This window comes from Bidens hawaiensis, unplaced genomic scaffold, assembly GCF_021521415.1.
Source record: "Bidens hawaiensis isolate Kalapana, Puna unplaced genomic scaffold, B.hawaiensis_p1.1 tig00014412_1, whole genome shotgun sequence".
Taxonomy (NCBI): Eukaryota; Viridiplantae; Streptophyta; class Magnoliopsida; order Asterales; family Asteraceae; genus Bidens; species Bidens hawaiensis.
In genome coordinates, this window is record NW_027492252.1 from 559,215 (window position 1) to 580,475 (window position 21,261).

Consider the following 21,261-nt stretch of genomic DNA (forward strand, 5'->3'; position numbering starts at 1 on the left):
CAATAGATAATGTTCGTTAATGTTTTTTCAATGATTACATTTCAAGACACATATGAGTTTTATTGTAATAATATCTATGCCCTTATAAATCTCCATAATGCCTCAGGGACATGGGCGGGGTAGGGGCTTTATCCGCTCATGTAATGCCACATTACATATGACCATGCGTAATGGTTAATGTCCCTTAAGGTGCATTTTCTGTCATATCATCTTATCATCACATTTTTAGTCAAAAACATGTGTTGGATAATGCCCCTCAATACCCTCTCAATCATTACACTTCAAGACACACATGAACTTTACAATAAAAACATCCAAGCTCTTATAACGTCTCATAATGCCTGGAAGATGATGTAAAAGCTTTCTCCGTTCTTATAATATCCCACTACACATGACTTTAGAAGACATAAGATTTTGACACATGATGACTCTTAAGCCAAATTACAACTATTACTTTTTAGGTCTACTTGATATTTTATGTCTTGTCATTGTCACCTCTAATTGAAAAAAACAATTTATTAACTTAATTAATGTTTACCAACCTTAAATTGACGTCTCAACGGAAGGATTGCATTAGAAAAGACCAGCTAGAAAAATACAAAATTACTTCAACTAAAAACAAGCCCATCTGTTGATTATATGCACACGTAAGGCCCAAATCCAAGAATGTAAAAATTAAGTAAATAACCCAATCGCATTTATCAATGATCCAATCCAAGTATTTCGGTTTGAGGTAGGGCTGTAAGCTAGAGGTGCACAAATCGGTTTTTTAAATACCCAGGTTCGGGTATAGAACCGGGTTTAGGTATGACCGGGTATTGGTAAGTATCGGGTCGGGTTCGGGTCGGGTATTGTCTCTAAAAACCATACCCTAGGCATCGGGTTCGGATATAGAACCAGGTATTCTAAAACCGGGTATTTGAATACCCTATTATCGGGTATTGAAAATACCCTTCTCGGGGTTTTTTTTCGGGTATTTTTCGGGTATAGATTGGATTTTTTAAAAGTTTGCACTTTTTAAGGGTAATTTTTGGGTATTTTTAAGGTATTCTTCGGCTATACATCGGGTATTTGAAATACTCGGTTTCGGGTATTGGAAAAACCCGATTCAGGTATGGAACCGGTTCGGGTTTTAGTGCCAAAATGCATACCCTATCCGTACCCTACGGGTATGGTCGGGTACGTGTTCGGGTATTAAAAAAACCGGTTCCGGGTTCGGGTTCGGGTCCGGTTCCGGGTTCAGGTTTCTTGTGCACCTCTACTGTAAGCTAACCACGACCGGCGAACACTGGTCCACCCGGCTGTCTGTTTGATGGAAAGTTCGTTTATGTTCGTCCGTTTAATAAACAACGCGAGCACGAACGGCAAAAATTTGTTCGGTAAGCGTAACGGACGAACACGAACAATGCCGTGTTTGTTCAATAGTATTCGTGAGCGTCTGTCCGGTAACGTCCGTCGGCTAAAGTTAGTTTAATAGTTTTGTGGATGTTGAAATTCCTTAAAGAATGAAGAATTTGAAGTTTATTTCTCGTGAAACAGTAGAAGTTTGTGGATTTTGAACTACAAAATTTTTTTATATGATTATGTTTTTGGTTAGTATGTTAAGTGTTAAGCATTTTTTTGATATCATGTGGTGTAATTATTAGTGTTTATGTTAAGTATTTTGTTGTGTTTATGTTTGTTTGCCCATTAACTTTCATTAGTGTCAATTGGTGTTTACTTCTCCATTAGTGCCTGTTAGCGTCCGTTTACAATACTAACGAAGGGACACGAACAAACTCAATTCATGACCAAACACATTCATGAGTTTTCGCTCGACAGGGTGTTCGTGAACCGTCCGTTTAACGGAGAAACACGGAGAAGGTTTCTTCCGGTTTGATTCGGTTCGCCTACAGCCCTTGTTTGTGGATTTTGAACTACAATTTTTTTTTTATGATTATGTTTTTGGTTAGTATGTTAAGTGTTAAGCATTTTTTTGATATCATGTGGTGTAATTATTAGTGTTTATGTTAAGTATTTTGTTGTGTTTATGTTTGTTTGCCCATTAACTTTCATTAGTGTCAATTGGTGTTTACTTGTCCATTAGTGCCTGTTAGCGTCCGTTTACAATACTAACGAAGGGACACGAACAAACTCAATTCATGACCAAACACAGTCATGAATTTTCGCTCGGCAGGTTGTTCGTGAACCGTTCGTTTAACGGAGAAACACGGAGAAGGTTTCTTTCGGTTTGATTCGGTTCACTTACAGCCCTTGTTTGAGGTTTCGATAAAAAAATCCTCATAATATATTTTTAATCATATAACTATCTTTAGTTTTTGCTTTTTATAACAAAACTAGAGTTTTACTCGGCGCGTTGCGCTGTGCTAGTCGGTAAAACTCGAGGATGGTAAGACCCCAACATTGTCAGTCCCGGGTGTTACGGCGGTAAGTCTAAACGAATTTGGTCGGTTTCAGTTTTTAGTTACAAGCGTTATGGTGATGGAACTGAAACCATAAATAAAACAAAAACAAGTGGCAAAATGAGTGGACCAATGAGGTAACATCCATCGGTAAAACTCTATCATTGGTAAAAAACGTTGTCAATCCCGACCATTGAGGCGGTGAATCTATGTAAATTCGGTTGGTTTGCGACACTTTCGTTATGATACCGGTACTAAAAGGAAAACAATCAAAAACAAAATTGACATTCAGTCGGTTTTTTCTCCTTTATTACGGTAACAAAACTAAAACCAAGGGAAAAAGTTTACGCGAACTAAAACAAAAAAATTACGGTTTCGTAACTAAAACAAAAAAATTGGCATCCATTCAGCTTTTATTACGTTCGTTACGCTACAAAGACTAAAAAACAAAAATAAATATAAAAGAAGCAAAATGCCGATAACCAACAGGGTGTCGCACAGTGGTCCAATGGCGGTTTTGCGGCACCAAAGTTCTCATTTGTTATTATTAGTAATTAGTAATAGTAAAAGTAATAGTAATTCAATCAAAATATAACAACTCAAAGCAAGGTTTTAGAAAATCAAATCGTCTTATAGCTAGGATCGCAAATCAATTTGTCAACGCAGAGCGGATCTAATTGTATAAGTATCATGAATTTCTTTTGTGTAATACTAATCGATAGACCTCATTAGTAAGTGCTACAATATCTCATGATTTGGAAGTCTTGATTATGACCCGAATCTATTAGTATCGAAAATTTCCTTTTCCAAGTAAACTCCCTGGTTTACAAAATAGCAAACAAGTGTTATTGTGGTGGAAATAAAAAGGGTGCTGCTAAACATACTCCCCTTATTCCATTTTTACTAAATATACTTCCCCATGAACTTATTACATAAATTATAATTAGCTCTTGACATTATTTATATACATATTAGTCCCACAATATTACTTTCATTTGATAACCTCCACTACATATATCAAATTAAAAACTATCAATTTTTTTAATATTAATATTACAAAAATTTATAATATCTTTTTTTAATTTTAATAGTATATATATATATTTATAATATCCTTATTTTACCACTTTATCTTTTACAAAATAAACCAAAACCCTAAAGCCTAAACCCGAAACCCTAAACCCAAAACCCTAAACCCGAAACCCGAAACCGAACCCTAAACCCTAAACCGAACCCTAAACGCTAAAACCGAAACCCTAAAACCAAAACCCTAAACCCGAAACCCAAAACCGAACCCTAAACCCTAAACCCCAAAATCGAAACCCTAAACCCTAAACCCGAAACCGAAACCCAAAACCCTAAACTCAAAATCATAAAAAGAAAACGCAACTTGTAAAAAAAATAATATTAAATCCTTACTTTTGTGCTAATTTGGTAATTATATGATTTCAAGGGTTAATATGAAAGTTGGTTTTTCCAAAGGGGGGGAGGAAGGGGTATGACAAGCAACCATGGGGGATACATTTAGCCTAACCCAAATAAAAAACGTTAATATGAAAATATCTAAAACAATGTGGTTGAATCTGAAAAACATATGTTATTTCTTTGTAACAGTATTATAATTTGAGATCACATAACGATTTTATCATAGTTCCAATTTTAAGTCCACGGAACTTTATTTTCACAATCGTTACTACATACGTGTTTCACTAATCATTTGTTTAGTCATACATTAATCATGTTCATTGTACATGAGTCCAGGGCCATCTTCAAGACTTGAGTGCACGAGTACAAAAAAAATTGACCATTACATAAAAACAAAATTCCAAAAGAATTGATGAAAATTGTATTATTTCATAAATAGGCCTAAACTTTATTAGATTGTTTAATTTTTAACAGATTTGTTCCGATTTTATGACACTTGTTGTTTTCTTTTCAGACATTTTAAGCTTAATTCACTAATTAAGGTTAATTTTTTATTCCTTATGTACATATACTTTTCTTTTAATAAATATTTCATGCCTTTAAATAAGAATGTGCACTAGACCCGGCTGAGCCTTTATGTAATCTAGGACGGCCTTACATGGATACTTTTTGAGATTAAATTTGTTAGAAGAAATATATGCATAGCAAGACATCTTAGAAACAAAAGTTATTATTGATGGGCACTTGTCTTGACGGAATAATTAATGTAACGTAGACAATATTATTAATCGCCATGAAGTCAATTAATTGAGCAACTCTAGTGAATAATTTTGTGGCATAATGTTGGAAGATACTTTTAATCGCTCATTTATTCAAAAATGTTTCAGTATGTTAGATAATAACTGGAATAAAATCAATAGTTGAACAACTGTAACTCTGTAAGAAACTTTACTGGACTGCTAGTGGATATCAAGTTGCTAGATTTTGTTTGAGTTAGTTTCTTTACGGGTTTGGAACTGGGCTTAGCGTAGGTTTGATTTAAATCTCGTATTGACCCAATCTGAGTATGATGGATGGAGTGATGGAGTGTGTTCCTGTGGAGTGTGGACATTGTTAAACCATATTAAGATTCTACATAACTAAGGTTATATTAAATAAACTAGTTTGAACGCTATGGGGTTTATTTATGTTTTTGTATTTAATCGTTTTGCTAGTTATATTTTATGATGAATTGTTTTATTTTTTAACGTAATTTTGTTTTGATTTAATACATATATATTTTAGTTTATTACGTTCATTGTATTTTTTAACGTTTGGCAGGGTCGGCTCAACGGTGTATGAGGCCTAAAGCTAACTATAATGTTGGGGCATATTTCAAAAACTATTTTATATAAACTATCATCCTTTACCCGAGCTTTAGACCAACAATAAAGAATTTTTTTGGCTTCTCTTTTTGTTTGTTTAATCTTTTAGAGCGACACAATTCTTACTTTCAAGTTCTAAAAAATTGGGAACAATAATCCAAATTCACAAAAAACGAGATCAAAACACGAAGAATTAGGGCTTATTAGTGTACCTTACAGCTTCAAAATAGGTTCAATAAAACCAGACGACAAGCCTTCAAATCAAACTAATTGAATTATGAATTAGGGTTCCAACAGAAACAAGAGGAATCAAATTAATCGACTATTGAACTCGGTATCAAGCCGCCTTTGAAGAATTGATGTTCCAGCTTCCTACCTTCAGTTAACCGTTTTGAAAGCTGATTGAAGAGATCTCGATTTCGATTTTCATATTCATAAATTCAGAACTTATGCCTTTCAAAATAAAAAATAATAAAAAAACACTGAATTTCCACCTGTATTGCCGCTTCAATTCCTTGCGTTTTCCATTATTGTTTTTGGTTAAGGCCTCTTCCTTGTTGCTTCTGGCCCATCAATAAATAATCAGTTACCAATTTAAAAAAGCCCACTTCTGAATATGAAAGCCCATACTACATAACCCTTGGTTTAGTTGGAGGCCTTCTAAGACTGGAGGCCCAAAGCCAATGCCTTACTTGATTGGCTCACGGGCCGGGCCTGACGTTTGGGTTATTTCAATTGAGATGTATAGATTTTTCAGTTTTTAACGAGCGAACACGAACATGTTGATTTTTTTTAAATGAAAAAACATGAACACAAATATTTGTTATGAAAAAGAGGCGGTTGATATAAGTGCCGATAATGGTTGATGCATGAGAGGGGAGGTTGATGTGCTAAAAATAGTCAAATAATAATACGCTAATCTAGACACTAAGTAATAAATTCTAGACTCTTAAACTTAACTAAAACTATTAACCGGCAAGTGTACCGGTCGTAACTAGTACAGTAGTAAGTTCAGATATCGAACCCACAGGCTCTCTAAATTACGTAAATTAACTAATTATACTCAACTAACTGACACGACTATTTATTTATTATTATTAAAGGGGGGTTTAAAATAATAAAATATTAAACTAATAAATTAACTAATTAAGAAAAGACAATTAATAAAACACAAGACAAGCAAGTTTGACTGATTTAGATGATGACATTTAGTTTCTCTTGTGATTTATGTTTGACATTTAGTTTCTTAACCGGCTCCCCGAATAACAAAACTTCAGACTCCTCAATATCTCTTTCGGGGTTAAAATCTCTCTCATCCACATCAGCTAAACTCACCAAATCTTCACCGAATTCATCCCTAAACTCATCCTCCCAAGAGGGAATACACTCCTCTATCTTATTCTGCTACCCGACATCCTCAAACTCGATCGTCGGCCCATTAAATTGTATTTGATTCATTAAGCCTAGTCGGAAAGCATCCATTTATATTTGAAAGTTGTGCATTTGCATTAATGTTATGGTTGACATGTAAGAAATCTATTAATATCTCTTCTGGATGTGGTATGTGATCCATCATTGCACCAGATGAGTCTTTACAACCGATAACATTCTCCATCTTATAAAACACCACGCAGAATTTGGACTCGTAGTAACACTCCGTTGTGATCACTGTAAAGATAAACTTAAACAGACTAGGATCACGAGCGCCAAATATTAGTAAAATAAAAAAATATAGACAGAATTACAAATTTTGTCATTTAAAAAAAGCCAATTTACGGTTCGTGTCCTTTTTTTAGTTTCTTTGCACGCGGTGTACTTTAAACATTTTTTTCCTACACATTATGTCCTTTACGCTAACTGGTTTAGAAAAACTCAGTTAAATACTCTCACGGGAGGCGCATGTGAGGGCATTTTTGTCTTTTCGTCTATACGAAATAAAAAATATAAAATTCTTTCTCTCTCTCGTATCAAACTCTACTCTCTCTCTCCCTGCTTCTCTTTCTTTCTTAATCACTCACCACCACCACCAACTCACCACCACCAGCCACCCCCACACCTGCCCCCATCCAACCTCCGGCAACCACTACCTTTCACCGCCATATCCACCTCCCCTTTCACCAAATCCGCTACCACCATCGTTCACCGCTAAATCAAACACAAGTCAGATGTTAATTTCATGATTTTCGCCATATCCACCTCCCCTTTAACCCATATCTTGTTTACCCAGATCCAATAACAATAAATTCTTTCTTCTTCAACTTTTACCCTCAAAAATCTCAAACCCAGATCCACAAACCCAGATCCAGTTAACCCCGCCGCCGCCGGAATCCAGTTTTCCGGCCAAACTCCGACACCCGAACCCGACCCATCCTCTTCCAAAGCACCGACACCCGAACCCGACCCAGTCAACTCTCCATTAAACCTCCCAGATGTAGCGAACAAGAAGGATAGTTGCTGTTAATTAGGGTTTCGTCTTCCTCGCCGGAGAAGATGACCGGAGATGGTGCCGGATTTAAGAAGAAAGGGAGTTTATAGTGGTGGGGGTCGGGTGGAGACTGTAACAGGCGATGGTGGTCAGTGGAGGCGGCCGTTCGGTCAGTTGGTGGGTTAGGTGAATTGGGTTTTCGGATACGGGTTTTGGAAAAGGATGGGCCGGGTTCGGATACGGGTTTGCGTTTATGAACGGAAAATGTGGCGGCGGTTTGTGAGATGGATAGGAGGTGGTGGTGGTGGTTGGAGATGGGTTATTGACGGCGGTGGTGGGGAGTGGGAGGTTGGATATTAGGGAGGAGAGTAGGTGGGGGTATGGAGAGGAGGTAGTGATGGTGGGTTGAATGGAATCTACAACGAGGTGGGTGGGGATATGGTGGCCGGAGTTTATGGTGATGGTGGTGGCGTATAGAGAAAGAAGAGAGAAAGGATGGGAATGTATTATATATATTTTCTTTTTTTTTAAATTTAAGGATACATTAGATTTACAATAAAGTACACCGCCTATAAAGAAACTACAAAATGACACGAACTGTAAATTGGCTTTTTTTAAAGGACAAAATTTGTAATTCTGTCAAAAATATAATAAAGAAAAACTAAACTAATTTAAAGCAATTAAAATAAACTATATTATCCTAACTCCAACGACTCAAACAGACTCGAAAAACAAAAATAAAAATAAAATATAAACTACTTAGACTCCTAAGACTCAAAAACAAAAACAAAACAAACAGAGCAAGTCTAATCAAAGCTAATGAACACAATTGCCAAGAGTCTCCGGCAGCGGCACCAAAACTTGATGTGCAAAAAGTAGTCAAATAAAAACATGCTAATCTAGACACTAAATAAATTCTAGACTCTTAAACTTAACTAAAACTACTAACCGGCAATTGTACCGGCCGACTTCGTACAGTTTAGTAAATCCGGACATCGAACCCACAGACTCTTTAAATTACGTAAATTAACTAATTAGACTCAACTAACTGACATGACTATTTATTTATTATTATTAAAGGGGGTTTTAAAATAAATAAATATTAAACTAATAAACTAACTAATTAAGAAAAGACAGTTAATAAAACACAAGACAAGCACGTTTGACTGATTTAGATGATAATGAAAAAACACCTAGGCGAGAATCCCTAAAGTTTCAGTTATCAAATAGTTGGGAAAATAATAGTTATAGAACCGGGATCATAAAATAGATACTTAAAAGAAAACCCAAACAGGACCCCTGACCCTTCTCAAGAAGACAGCTATGTGTTTCCAATAAGTTTTAAGTCACGTCAGTTTTATAAGTTAAACTCCCTTACGCTTATCTAGTTAATTATGATAGAGTACATCTATAGTGAAATCCTACCTAACAGCGCGGAAATCAAAGGTAATTTGACAAACTTAATTGACTCGATAGACAATATTAATTAATCAAACCTAGACGAACTCCTTACGAAAAACTAAATCTAGCAATCTTAATCAAAAAATATCTAGCAATAACCTATCACCTTACAACTTTCTAGGTTAGCAACACACTTTTATTTGTTTAACTAATAATATTATTTCTATGATCTTATTCGAATTCAATCATAAACTAGTCAAGAACACACAATAAATGACCTAACAAAATCCTATCATACGAAACAATCACCAAGGATTATGTGGAATAAATAAACTAGAACAACCAAAACCAAGTGCACATACGCATCAATCAAGTAAAATTAAATAGTTTACTGAATCATAAAACCATAACAAAAATAAACAATCCAACTAAAATCAAAACATCAACGATGGTTCATCATAAGCCTAGGCAGTCTACAATGTTTAGCCTAGCATCTTAAAATCAAATAAAACAATGATAAAAGAAATCATGGTGAAAAACAGTAGAAATGAAAGATTAAAGGCGACGAAACCCGTAGTCTTCGTTCTTGAACAAGTAGTGATTCACCGGGTAATTCCTTGCCTTCAAAACCGCAAAATATTGCAATCCTAAGCTCCAAGAAACCCCAAATTCGGCTCTGGTTTGTAGGGTATTTTTCAGGTTAAGGTTAAGGGTGTATTTATAGTGAAACATGACCCAATATTGAACAAAAATGAGTAAACTATCTGGAATATGATGGTGGTCGCGCCCCGAGATCATGAATGCCCTTTGGTCGCGCGGCGCGGTGATATCAATATTGGGGGCCGATCTGACCGGCCAGTTCTCCTTCCGGTTCATTTCCTGATGCGTTCCGGCTTCTCGTATTGACTATTTTGACTCGTTTTTCGCCCCTTTTTTACCACGATCAACTCTCGGAACCTACAAAACACAATAATGTTAGTAGTATAAAAATCTTAACTAAAACGAATAAAAACTAATTAAATATTAAACAAAATATACAAGGGAAACATATATATTTAACATTATATCAGAGGTTGACGATGGTAGGTGGTAATCAGTAGTTAACCGGTGATGAAGAGGAAAGACCGACGACGGAAAATATGTATAGGGGAAAAAATAAATTAGGATTTGGTGATAAAAGAGTTTCACAAAATGAGATGTTATAAACCGTTTAAGGGCTATCAAGGTTTGGTGAGACTCATTACCTGCGAAAGTTATCGTTTGATGATGAAAGGGCAACTAAGAGTAACAAATATGATATTTTGGTAGACATTCATATAGATAGATTAAAAAAATGATTACAAACTTAAACATGGTACAATTTAATTAATTTTTTAAAAGCTAATTTAAATCACTAAGACCATGTGTAGTCAAAATGTTCCACATGTGGATATTTTGCGTCATGTGACGTTCGGTCACTTTAATATTTTTTTTGGTTTATTCATTAAATAATTAAATATTAACTTAAAAAAACTACATTAAAATATAAAAATATACATTAAACTTAAAAAAACTATATTAAAATAAAAAATATACATTAAATTTTAAAATAAAAATTACAATAATAATAAGAAGAATAAATGTTGTATTTTTCAAAAATTTTATTTTGCCGAATTGCTTTTAGAGATTGGATTCTCGGATGGTCTTTGGATAACCCGTTTGTTAAAACCTCGATGTCGTTGTCCAATTCCTTCCTTTTAAAGACTTCGACGACGTCCAAATTACTTGAAGACGTTGAGCTCCAAGGTCTTGTATACCTTTGAGTTAAATGTTCATTTATTTGAAATGACTTTCTATTTCGGCATTCGAATCCGTTGATGCCGACGACGTGACCCCTTCCCTTGCTTCTTCTACCGACGGTCGATGGATCTCGGAAACATCCGCATAAGCATTCTCGTCTTTATTATCACTTAAGTTGAAGTTTCAAGCATCGAACCTTGGCGTTTCTGAAGCAACCGAAGACGATGTGTAAGGCCCCGTTACCGGTGCCCTACTTTGGACGTTGGATTTACTCATAAACACAGTTCCAAATATCAGAGTTAATTAAAACTTTACACGGAATATAAAACTTTCATAAAACATTACATATCAAATCATGAACACGTCTTAAAACATTCTTTGTCTTTTAATATTAAAACATTAAACATAAAACAACTTGCGTCTTCAGATGCCAGACTCTTATTTTTTTGCCATGTTTCCCTGCTCAAGCCAGCTGTCTCATCCTACTCACCTGCGTGCATACTAAAAGTCAGCTACGCTGAGTGAGTTCTAGTTAATCATACATCATACAATACATACACTTACCTTCAATCATGCATCCGAAGATACATAATAATTACTTTACTAATTTACTTTCATTTCATACTTTCACACATACGTACATACTTTATTACTTTCATACTTTATATTTACTGTCCATTCTATCTCAGATATTATTAGGGTCTGATCCCTTCCTTTTCTATCTCGGATATTATTAGGGTCTGATCCCTCTTTCCTTTGTCTATCTCAGATATTATTAGGGTCTGATCCCTTTTTTGTCTATCTCAGATATTAGTAGGGTCTGATCCCTCTATACTTCTCTATCTCAGATATTATTAGGGTCTGATTCCTTTCTTCTCTATCTCAGATATTATTAGGGTCTGATCTCTTACTTCTTCATCTTTGTACATTCTGTCTTTACATACTCATAACATACACATTCATATATTGTACATATAGCTATCATACACATTCATCCATTACATACATAACTCCCTTGTTAATACGTGCAATATCCGAAGATCGTTCACGTACCGACAAACTTTCGTTCACATTCAAGATATACATATTTAACATATAAGTCATACATGGCATACACTTACCATTTAAGGTAGGTGTATTAACTATCACATCGAGTATGCACACAGCCCCGAAAACATAACAAGGAAATGGGGCTAGAAACTCACCTGAATGCGGTTACGTTCACCGTTAATAGTTATTCCTTTCTTGAGCTGTGCACGGCTAATTGTATAATAATTACATGTATCAATTAACTATTATTACTCATATTGTATTTCTATCTTCATATAACCCACAACGAACGAGGGTCCGGGGGAAGCGCCCCTGGCAGCAGGGTTCTAGGGGCGGCAGCCCCTAGCGGGGTCCAAGGGGCAGAGCCCCTGGCAGGGGTTAAGCTGGGGTTAAACTTCTTCTAACTTCTGGCGTTTTTGGAATCTCCCGTTTAGTTATAGCTTCTATCTTTGTAGGATCTACTTGTATGCCCTTTGCATTGACCACATGTCCAAGAAATTGTACTTCGTGGAGCCAAAATTTACATTTGGAGAATTTAGCATACAATTTCTCATTTCTAAGTAGTTCAAGTAAAATCCTTAGGTGAACTTTGTGATCCTCTTTTGATTTAGAATAAATAAGTATATCGTCGATGAATACTATTACAAATTTATCTAAATAGGGTTTACAAATTCTATTCATCATATCCATGAATGCTGTTGGAGCATTAGTAAGTCCAAACGGCATAATCGTGAACTCATAATGTCCATACCTTGTTCTGAAAGCTGTTTTGGGTATATCTTCTTCTTGCACCTTTAGTTGATGATAGCTGAACGTAAATTAATCTTCGAAAAGAAACTCGCTCCTTGTGGTTGATCAAAGAGATCATCTATTCTTGGTAGCGGGTATCAATTTTTAATCGTGGCTTTGTTCAAGGCTCGGTAATCGATGCACATTCTCATTGATCCGTCTTTCTTCTTTACGAACAATATTGGAGCTCCCCATGGTGAAGAACTAGGTCGAATGAATCCCTTCTCTAAAAGTTCATCCAACTGTTTCTTTAACTCTTGCATTTCCGTTGGTGCCAATCTGTATGGCGATTTAGCAATTGGAGCTGTACCCGGTAACAGATCAATTCTAAACTCAACTTCTCTATCTGGAGGGATTCTTGGTAGTTCCTCTGGAAATACATCTACATACTCCTTAACTACCGGCACATCATCGATCTGATTCTTCTTTGGCTCTTTGATCACACATGCCATGAATCCTAAACATCCTTTTCTTAGGCATTTGTTAGCTTTAATCATAGAGATTATACTAACGTGACCAGCACTTTTGTCTCCTTCAATTTGAATCCTTTCTCCTATTGGTGTATGAATTTCTATAATCTTTTTGTGACAAATGATACGAGCTTGATTATCAACTAACCAATCCACACCGAGCACTACATCAAATCCTGCTAGTGCCATTGGCAGTATGCGTACATGAGTGATATGCCCTGCCAAGGTGATTTCACCATCTTCTAATGCTTCAGATATCTTGACTAGTTCTCCGTTTGTCGTTTCAACTACGTAGGTTTGGTCTAACTTTACTAAGGATTTATTTAGTAGACTACTGAATCAAATAAAACCCTAGCATACATATTATTTACATGAAACGTACCGGTAATAACGTCCGGTATCTCTGCTGCTTCACGAGTGTTAAGAACGAAAGCTCGTGCATTTCCTTTCCTTGCACCCCCGTCAGTCTTGGTGCCACTTCCACCGACTTGGTTCAACTTTGGACATACTGTTTTGACGTGCCCCTTCTCTTCACAACAAAAACATGTATTGTCTTTATTCTTGGTGTAGCATTCCTCGGTTGAATGACCAGAAATGTTGCAATATTTGCAAAATTTCTCAAATCAGCATTTTCCTAAATGCCTTCGTTTGCAAGTCTTGCATTCAGGGATTGAAGGTTGAAACACCTTCTTACCTGATTTCTTATCAGATTTCTTAGATTCACTCTTTGTTTTTAAACTCTCTTCCACTTTCTTAGTTATCTTCTTCTTTCCTTTTTCCTTCAGTGTTCTCATCATTTCTTCAATTAGGACTCCAGCTACCTCTGTCGCTATATCCATTGTGGTTGGCATTGCTGCCTTAACCACATCCCTGATCTTACTATTTAAACCCCAAATGTATTGATTGATTTTCTCTGACTCGGGTGTTACCAACCGAGGTACCAACCTTGAGTATGCAAAGAATTTGGAGTTGTAATCTTTTAGATCAGAACCTTCCATTTTCATATTTAGAAATCTTTCCTTCATCTGCTCTTGTTCATATTTAGGGCAAAATTTTCGGGTAATCATGCCACTAAATTCTTTCCATTCCATTGAGTAAGCATTCGTGCTTTCCTTAGCTTGAATGATAGTCCCACCATTCCGATGCTTCATCTTTAAATAAGTTGGAAGCATACAACACTTTATCCTCGTTAACGCATTTACTAATGGCTAACACTTTCTCAATCTTCTCTATCCAGCGCAGTGTCGCTACTGCACCTTCGTTACCACTAAATTCGGTCGGTTTACATCCTTGGAATGCACGGTATGTACATCCTTGATGTTTAGCCTTCTTTTTCTTCGGCTTTTCTTCTTCAGAGTCACTATCAGCATTAGAGCTGGCATACTCTTCTTCCTCTCTTTCTAACTTGTTGTACAATTCCTTGTTCGAAGATTCTTGTTCTTTTATAGCTTTGAGCATGATTGGTAAGGCTTAAGCAATTCCTTTAGTAATTAGATGTTGCATCTCCTCCTTTTCGAACAAATTGACCTTCGTTTAGAGGGGTAGCATCGGTTTCAAGATTAACAACTGTTTTCTTTAATCTCCCTCTCGTGTTCCTCGAGGGTCCACTGTTAACTTCGATATTCGAGTTCCCTTTCTTCGACATTCTATAGACGAGAAAAAGAGGTAGTTGTTATTTACTCTGCCTAAACATTTAACAAATACACCTATCTTATCCGTAATTATTTTGGTTAAAGCCTAGATACTTAACAAATATCTAATTCGCTAAAACTTGTGGCTATGATACCAACCTGTCACACCCGGCCATAGGGGCCTAGACGTATGACTTATAGTTGGTATCGGTTTGAAAATATATCAGAGTTTATTTTGTTGCAGCGGAAAATTCTTTTGACAAAATATATCTTTATATAAACAAGGATTTAAATACCCTTAATAATATAAAACATTTATTTTAACATAATCATGTTTTATAAGGAGTTTAACAAAATGAGCCCACATATACTTCTATATCTCCAATAAGCTGTCTCCTTGTTACTCTAATGTCTTTATCACTTACTACTGATTACCTGAAAATGTTTAAAATATTAAGTCAGCTAAAAGCTGGTGAATAACATTAACAGACACAAAGTATTTTATGTTGGCAAGAATTTAAAACCTGTTCAATCGTAATTTGTATTAGTATATCTGCATACTCAGCGGGGCTGTTACTCCTGAGTGTACAACCACGGAGCACACTAGTCTTTTTTTACTCAGATTGACCGTAGTTTTACGTATTCCTACAACTGAGTCTCTTTACTAGCCATGTTACGGCCTTTCATCCGTAACACGTGTATAAACTTGGATCCAACTATGCGTGCTCTTATGGCCTGAATGCTATGTCGTTAGACTACCTTTACGCATCAAACGTTTTGAAAACCATTCAAGCCATGTGTTTTGATTTTTAAATCATATGTAAAATGCTTAACGCCTTCGCGCTAGTTTTAGAATCAATGTACTCACCTTTATTATGATCAAAATGTCTTTACTGATTTATGTTGCGCGTGTTATCTCGAACCTGTAGTTACGAGAATATCTTTGTATGAATATCTAGATCAACTGATCTATCTTTAGACCTTTAGTCTAATTTGTAGCTTTAAACCTTGATAAGCATTTATTTTGATATAAAAGTCATTTTTTTCAAAATGCTATTTTAGTTCGCATAACGTTTAGTGTGGCATGTTTTGGCCTAATAGGTTCGAACACTCTCATCAAGCTCTCCAGGAAAGTAAACGGGTCCCACGGTTGATTGTGATTTATACGAATTACTTTCCTTAGACAAGAAACTCGACTACCGGTATCGTCACCCTTACAATTACTACATGCCCGTCACACTTTTCTTTTTAATTATTTTTAAATATCTTTTATATAAAAGTTAATGTTTCTTTGTTTATAAGAAAATAAATTAACAATAACCTTTACATGTAAAGCTTTATATTTCTTAATAATATAGAAACGTTTATTTATTTATTTTTTAAGCCTTTATATATTAAAAAAAGTTTAAATATATTTATAAACTTGCCAAGGTTTAGGCTATACCCTCGACTAAAATCTAAGCTATTAATTAAAATATCTTAAACATAACTCTTACCTTAAAATTGGTATAACGCTTAAGGATGAACGATGACTACTTCGACTATATGTAGGGTGTCGGGGGTATGAAACGTCGAAACTCTATAGTGGCGTCGGGACTCCAACTCGGTGGCACAAACTTCGAGAAAGTGAGAGTGGTTTGGTGTTCGGGATGTCACAAATGAGCAACATATGACCACTATTTATAGTTGAAACTCACACCCTCGGTCGGACCGTCTCTTGCCACCTTTCATTCTTATGATGACACGTGTCCTTCATGTTGACATGTGGTGACACATGTCATTCCATATGATTAATCATTGGACACGTGTCGATTTTATGCAATTAGTCATCGGATATGTGTCGCTTCTTGAGAGTTTTATATATTTATTTTAGCTAAATGACTAAATGGTCTCTCAACTTCCTAAATTGAAAAAATTGGTATGAAAACTTTAGGGATGTTACATCTTGTTAGGCCTAAAACTTCCGGTGTTGGCGGGCTTCACGGGGCACCACTTAGGATGAAAACTCAATCGTTTCCAACAGTTCATGTAATGGAAGTTCCCCGACTTTTGCTGAAACTCTATCAACGCCCTTTCAATGATATCTGCGTCAGAGACATCGCTACCCCACGTGTCAACATCCGAGAGTGAATCGAATGGTAACCCATGCATTTGGAGTTTATATCGGTCCATTTTGACATTACAGAATCTTTTTTACGACGCGAGTCCCCACCAAGTTCATGGAACAAATCTTTAATTTTGTTCCAAAGTACGTCTATTTCTTGATAGTTCGCTAAAAAAATAAAAATATTACAAGTTTAATGTTTATTCTAAAAAATTTTAAGAAAAACACATATTTTTTAAAAACTTACAAAATTCGGATCTTCCGATACCGCGCACCACGCCCGAGCAAGTAAGTCACACTCGTCGGTTTCCACGGTATAGTTATCTTTTTAGTCCGTGGTTCGGTTGTGGAGTATTTGGGCCGGGATTGTTTATGTTGCCTTGTCGCGCGTATTGACCAAAACCGAGTATTTGATTATTGAACGGAAACATATTGGTTGGTAATTGAAAATATATATTTTGAATAAAGAGATTGTTGTAGAGATTAAGTGGAGAAAGCGTTTAAAAATAAGTTGGATTGTATTATCTGTAGGATGTATTGTTGGAATTTGTTTGAAAAAAAAAGTAAATAAATTTTTTTGTCAAACGGTCACAACAAATAACGGTCAAAAAAGTTTGAAAATGTGTGCCATTTCAGCGTTTTGTAGAAAACGCCAAGCCAAACCGCCAAGGGAGGGGGTGCCCCCGACGTTTTCACCCCCAAAACACAACAAATTGAGTGACTACGGATGGTTTAACATGCCACTAATCCATCTGATCATCTCTAATTACTTAATTAATTAAAGCAAGAAAATTCTGATAAGTATCCAATTGCAACTTTGACTCATTTCCTCAAAGCATCCTATATGTTAGAGTTCAAGTGTGAACTAATTATGTGAGGTTTAAGAACTTAAAAGTCTTGATGTAACAATACTTTTTAGTTTTTTTTCCATATGTATTATAATAAAAGCTAGCAGTAGTTAACATGCTCATATTGGTCAAAAAGGGAATCAATTCTGTAAATGATCGGATATAATGTATGTTACATGACTAGATTTAATTTTTAGCGGGTTGTTTCTTGGGGCATTCGAAGCTAAGATGCCCCATTTCCTTGCAGTTACAGTAAGCCATCAATTTCTTCCAACAATCGGTCGTCGCATGTCCTAGTTTGTGTAAGGCCCCGGTCTCGTTGCCCTATTTGGAAGTTGTATTTACTCATAAACGCAGTTCTAAATATTAGGGTTAGTTAAAAACTTTTCGCAGAATATAAAAACATCAAACATTCATTATAAAATATTAAAATTATAACTTTTAACTTTCAAATTATCTTAACATAAAACATCATAACTATTCTTCACTAGATGCCAGTCAGCTTAGTCCATGCCATGTGCCCCATTAAGCCAGCTCCTTCATCCTATTTGCATGCGTGCATACTAAAAGTCAGCTACGCCGAGTGAGTTATAGTTAATCAGGCACCATACATTACCTTCACATACATACTTATACATATTCGAAGACACATATTAATTTCTTAACTTGCTTATATTTCATACATACATACATACGTACATACGTACATACATACATACATACATACATACATACATACATACATACATACATACACACACACACACACACACACACACATACATACATACATACACACATACATACATACATACATACTTACATACATACATACATACATACATACATACATACACACACACACACACATACATACATACATACATACATACATACATACATACATACATACATACATACATACATACATACATACATACATACATACATACATACATACATACATACATACATACATACATACATACATACATACATACACGTACATTCATACTTTAAACTTTCATACTTTCATTCTTTCATACTTTCATACTTTCTTTCTTTCATACATTCATACTTTTCATACTTTCATATTTTATCTTACTTTACATACTTCTACATTTTAAAGAGCATTACGCCCTACTTCATCGAGTATTATTAGGGCCCGGTTCCCTCTTGTCTCGGATATTATTAGGGTCCGGTTCCCTCTTACCTCGAATATTATTAGGGTACGGTTCCCTCTTGCCTCAAATATTATTAGGGTCTGGTTCCCTCTTGCCTCAAATATTATTAGGTTCCGGTTCCCTTTTCTACCATACAACCATACCTCACCTTTCTTTATCTTTATAATTATAACTTTCATACATACTTTCAATCTTTGCATTTTCATACGTACATCATTCATACTTCATATATCATACTAATACATATCATACACTTACCACTTATGGTAAGTGTATTAACTAATCACATTGAGTATGCACACAGCCTCGAAAACATAACAAGAAATGGGGCTAGAAACTCACCTAGGTCTTTTTTCTTTATGAATTTATAGTAATTCCTTTCTTTAACTGGGCTCGGCTAACTATATAACAATTACACATATCAATCAACTAACCCTACCCGTATCATTAAGGTTTTATCAGAAACTTTTAAGTCTGGGCTATTCTAATAAAATCCTCGGTTCTATTCGAATGGCAAATCCCATTCTAATAACAGATTCTATTCGAATGGGTTTTCTATTCGAATGCTAGATTCTATTCGAATGCTAGATTCTATTCGAATGGACTTTCTATTCGAATGGTAGATTCTATTCCAATGGACTTTCTAATCGAATGGACTTTCTATTCGAATGGACTTTCTATTCGAATCGACTTTCTATTGGAATCGAATCACACATTCTATTCGATCACTTCCCCATTCGATTTGATTTTGTTCCTTTGATTCAGGTCTCCTAAGGACCTGATTCGAATATGGTTATAGTTTCATCACTTTCCAGCCTTTCCTTTCGACTAGGCTTGCCCATTTTGCATAAGGAACATGCCTTGGTCTATAACTACCTTGTTTCCTTGCGTTAACATGGTCCAAACGTCTCACGTTTTTCCCGTCTCATTCCAAACAACTTTTTATGTTCAAGTTTACATTTTTCTCTATAGTAAGGTCCAATTTACTATCCTACTAAGTTTCATGCAAAACCGACTTCGTTTACCCGTTCTTTTCACAAACCAAACACCACTCGTTTTACACGAAACGAACCAACTAACCCATTTATTCACAAGTTCATTACTTTATCAATAATTGTGACCCGTTCTATCATCCTACCAATTTTCATGCAAATCCGTACATGAAAAGTAAACCTTTTTAACAAAAACGTACCTGTGAGGTTTATGTTTAAAGTCACTCGAATAGACCAAAACCACATCAAACGAGCTCCGAATTGAGTGATTCAAGTGGCCATGGAACCATCTCGCCCCGATCTACAAAATCATATGCTCCTCGTTGCCGGAAAACACTGCAAAAGTGGTCGGAGGAGCTGAACAGTCGGTGGAAATATTCATTTTTGAGCTTCTATGGTTTTGCTGATAAAAACCAAACTTCCCGATCTATGATCGAAGATCTAATCAGTGGGAATCTTAAATTATATGCCATGACCACTCAGTTAACATTTAAGACCGATCCGATGGTTAGATCTTCAAGAATCGTTGTGTCTTTGTGGGCTATTTTCTCAAAAACGGGAATTGGAGAAGTGTGTGTTTTTTAAGGTGTAAGCTATGGTGTAGAGATGGATGGAAATGGAAAGAATTAGGGTTTAAGGGGTAATTATACTCCCTTAAGCCCATGAACCTTAGGCCCATATATTCTTTTTAGTCCATATTTAATTTGATCTTTAAAGCCTACTTAACCTTCCATCTTTATTATTTTATTATTTCTTCAACTAACTCAAGTAAACTTTTCTATTATAATTAATTAATATATTAAATATCATTTCTAGAAATTTCGAGATGTTACCGTTTGTGACATGAGTCACAAACGGTCGATGCAGAGGTAGCGAAGTGGCAACGACCTTTATGGTATTTCTAGCAAATCTTGCATTGGGTGTAGTTGGAGTTGGATTCACCTTTTCGTTGCTCAACACTTTTTCCCTTGAATCGGGTGCTCCCTATCTTCTTGTTTTCATTTGTTGACACCACATTCTTATCTTCCTTTTTGTTCCGGATGACGCCGTTCGTCAGATATCCAACCAATTCCATGGCAGAATCGGCAGTTTGTCACTTTGCTGGATTCTGGCGTTACCAGCAGAGGCACAAGCCTACAATATTCTTGAAATTTGGTATTGTATTTACGAAGATTGGTTCTAGTCACCTTGTGATTAAGGAATTTTGATTGGAACATATCGGTCTCGTGCATTGGGCAAAATTTCTGCTACTAATTCTATGAACACTTCCCATTGTAGTTGGTACAATGGTTCCCTTCCCTTGCTCATGATCAGGGAGTTCTAGCACTCCAATGTTCTCCCTTGAACATTTGCACAACATTTTTGATCTTTTCTCGTTTGGCGTATCTGCTGATTAT

At 35.7% G+C, this 21,261-nt stretch overlaps 1 protein-coding gene across 1 annotated transcript; it reads right to left on the bottom strand.

Moving 5' to 3' along the window:
- Positions 1–9,960: 9,960 nt before the first annotated feature.
- On the bottom strand, positions 9,961–14,196 carry LOC143546690 (uncharacterized). Its single transcript, XM_077038301.1, has 4 exons — positions 13,800–14,196; positions 13,488–13,634; positions 12,841–13,392; positions 9,961–9,974 (listed from the first exon to the last, which is right to left on the bottom strand). The coding sequence occupies exons 1-4, from the start codon at positions 14,194–14,196 to the stop codon at positions 9,961–9,963; spliced, it is 1,110 nt and encodes a 369-aa protein (XP_076894416.1).
- Between the last annotated feature and the right edge of the window lie 7,065 nt (positions 14,197–21,261).

What these genes read in the sequence shown, in the direction of transcription:
- LOC143546690 (XM_077038301.1), bottom strand. Translation starts at nt 14,196, where the DNA reads ATGGAATGGAAAGAATTTAGTGGCATGATTACCCGAAAATTTTGCCCT. An exon ending in GAAATCTGATAAGAAATCAG is followed by an intron (nt 13,635 to 13,799) that starts GTAAGAAGGTGT and finishes TTTGTTGTGAAG; the next exon opens with AGAAGGGGCACGTCAAAACA. An exon ending in GATACCGGACGTTATTACCG is followed by an intron (nt 13,393 to 13,487) that starts GTACGTTTCATG and finishes AAACCTACGTAG; the next exon opens with TTGAAACGACAAACGGAGAA.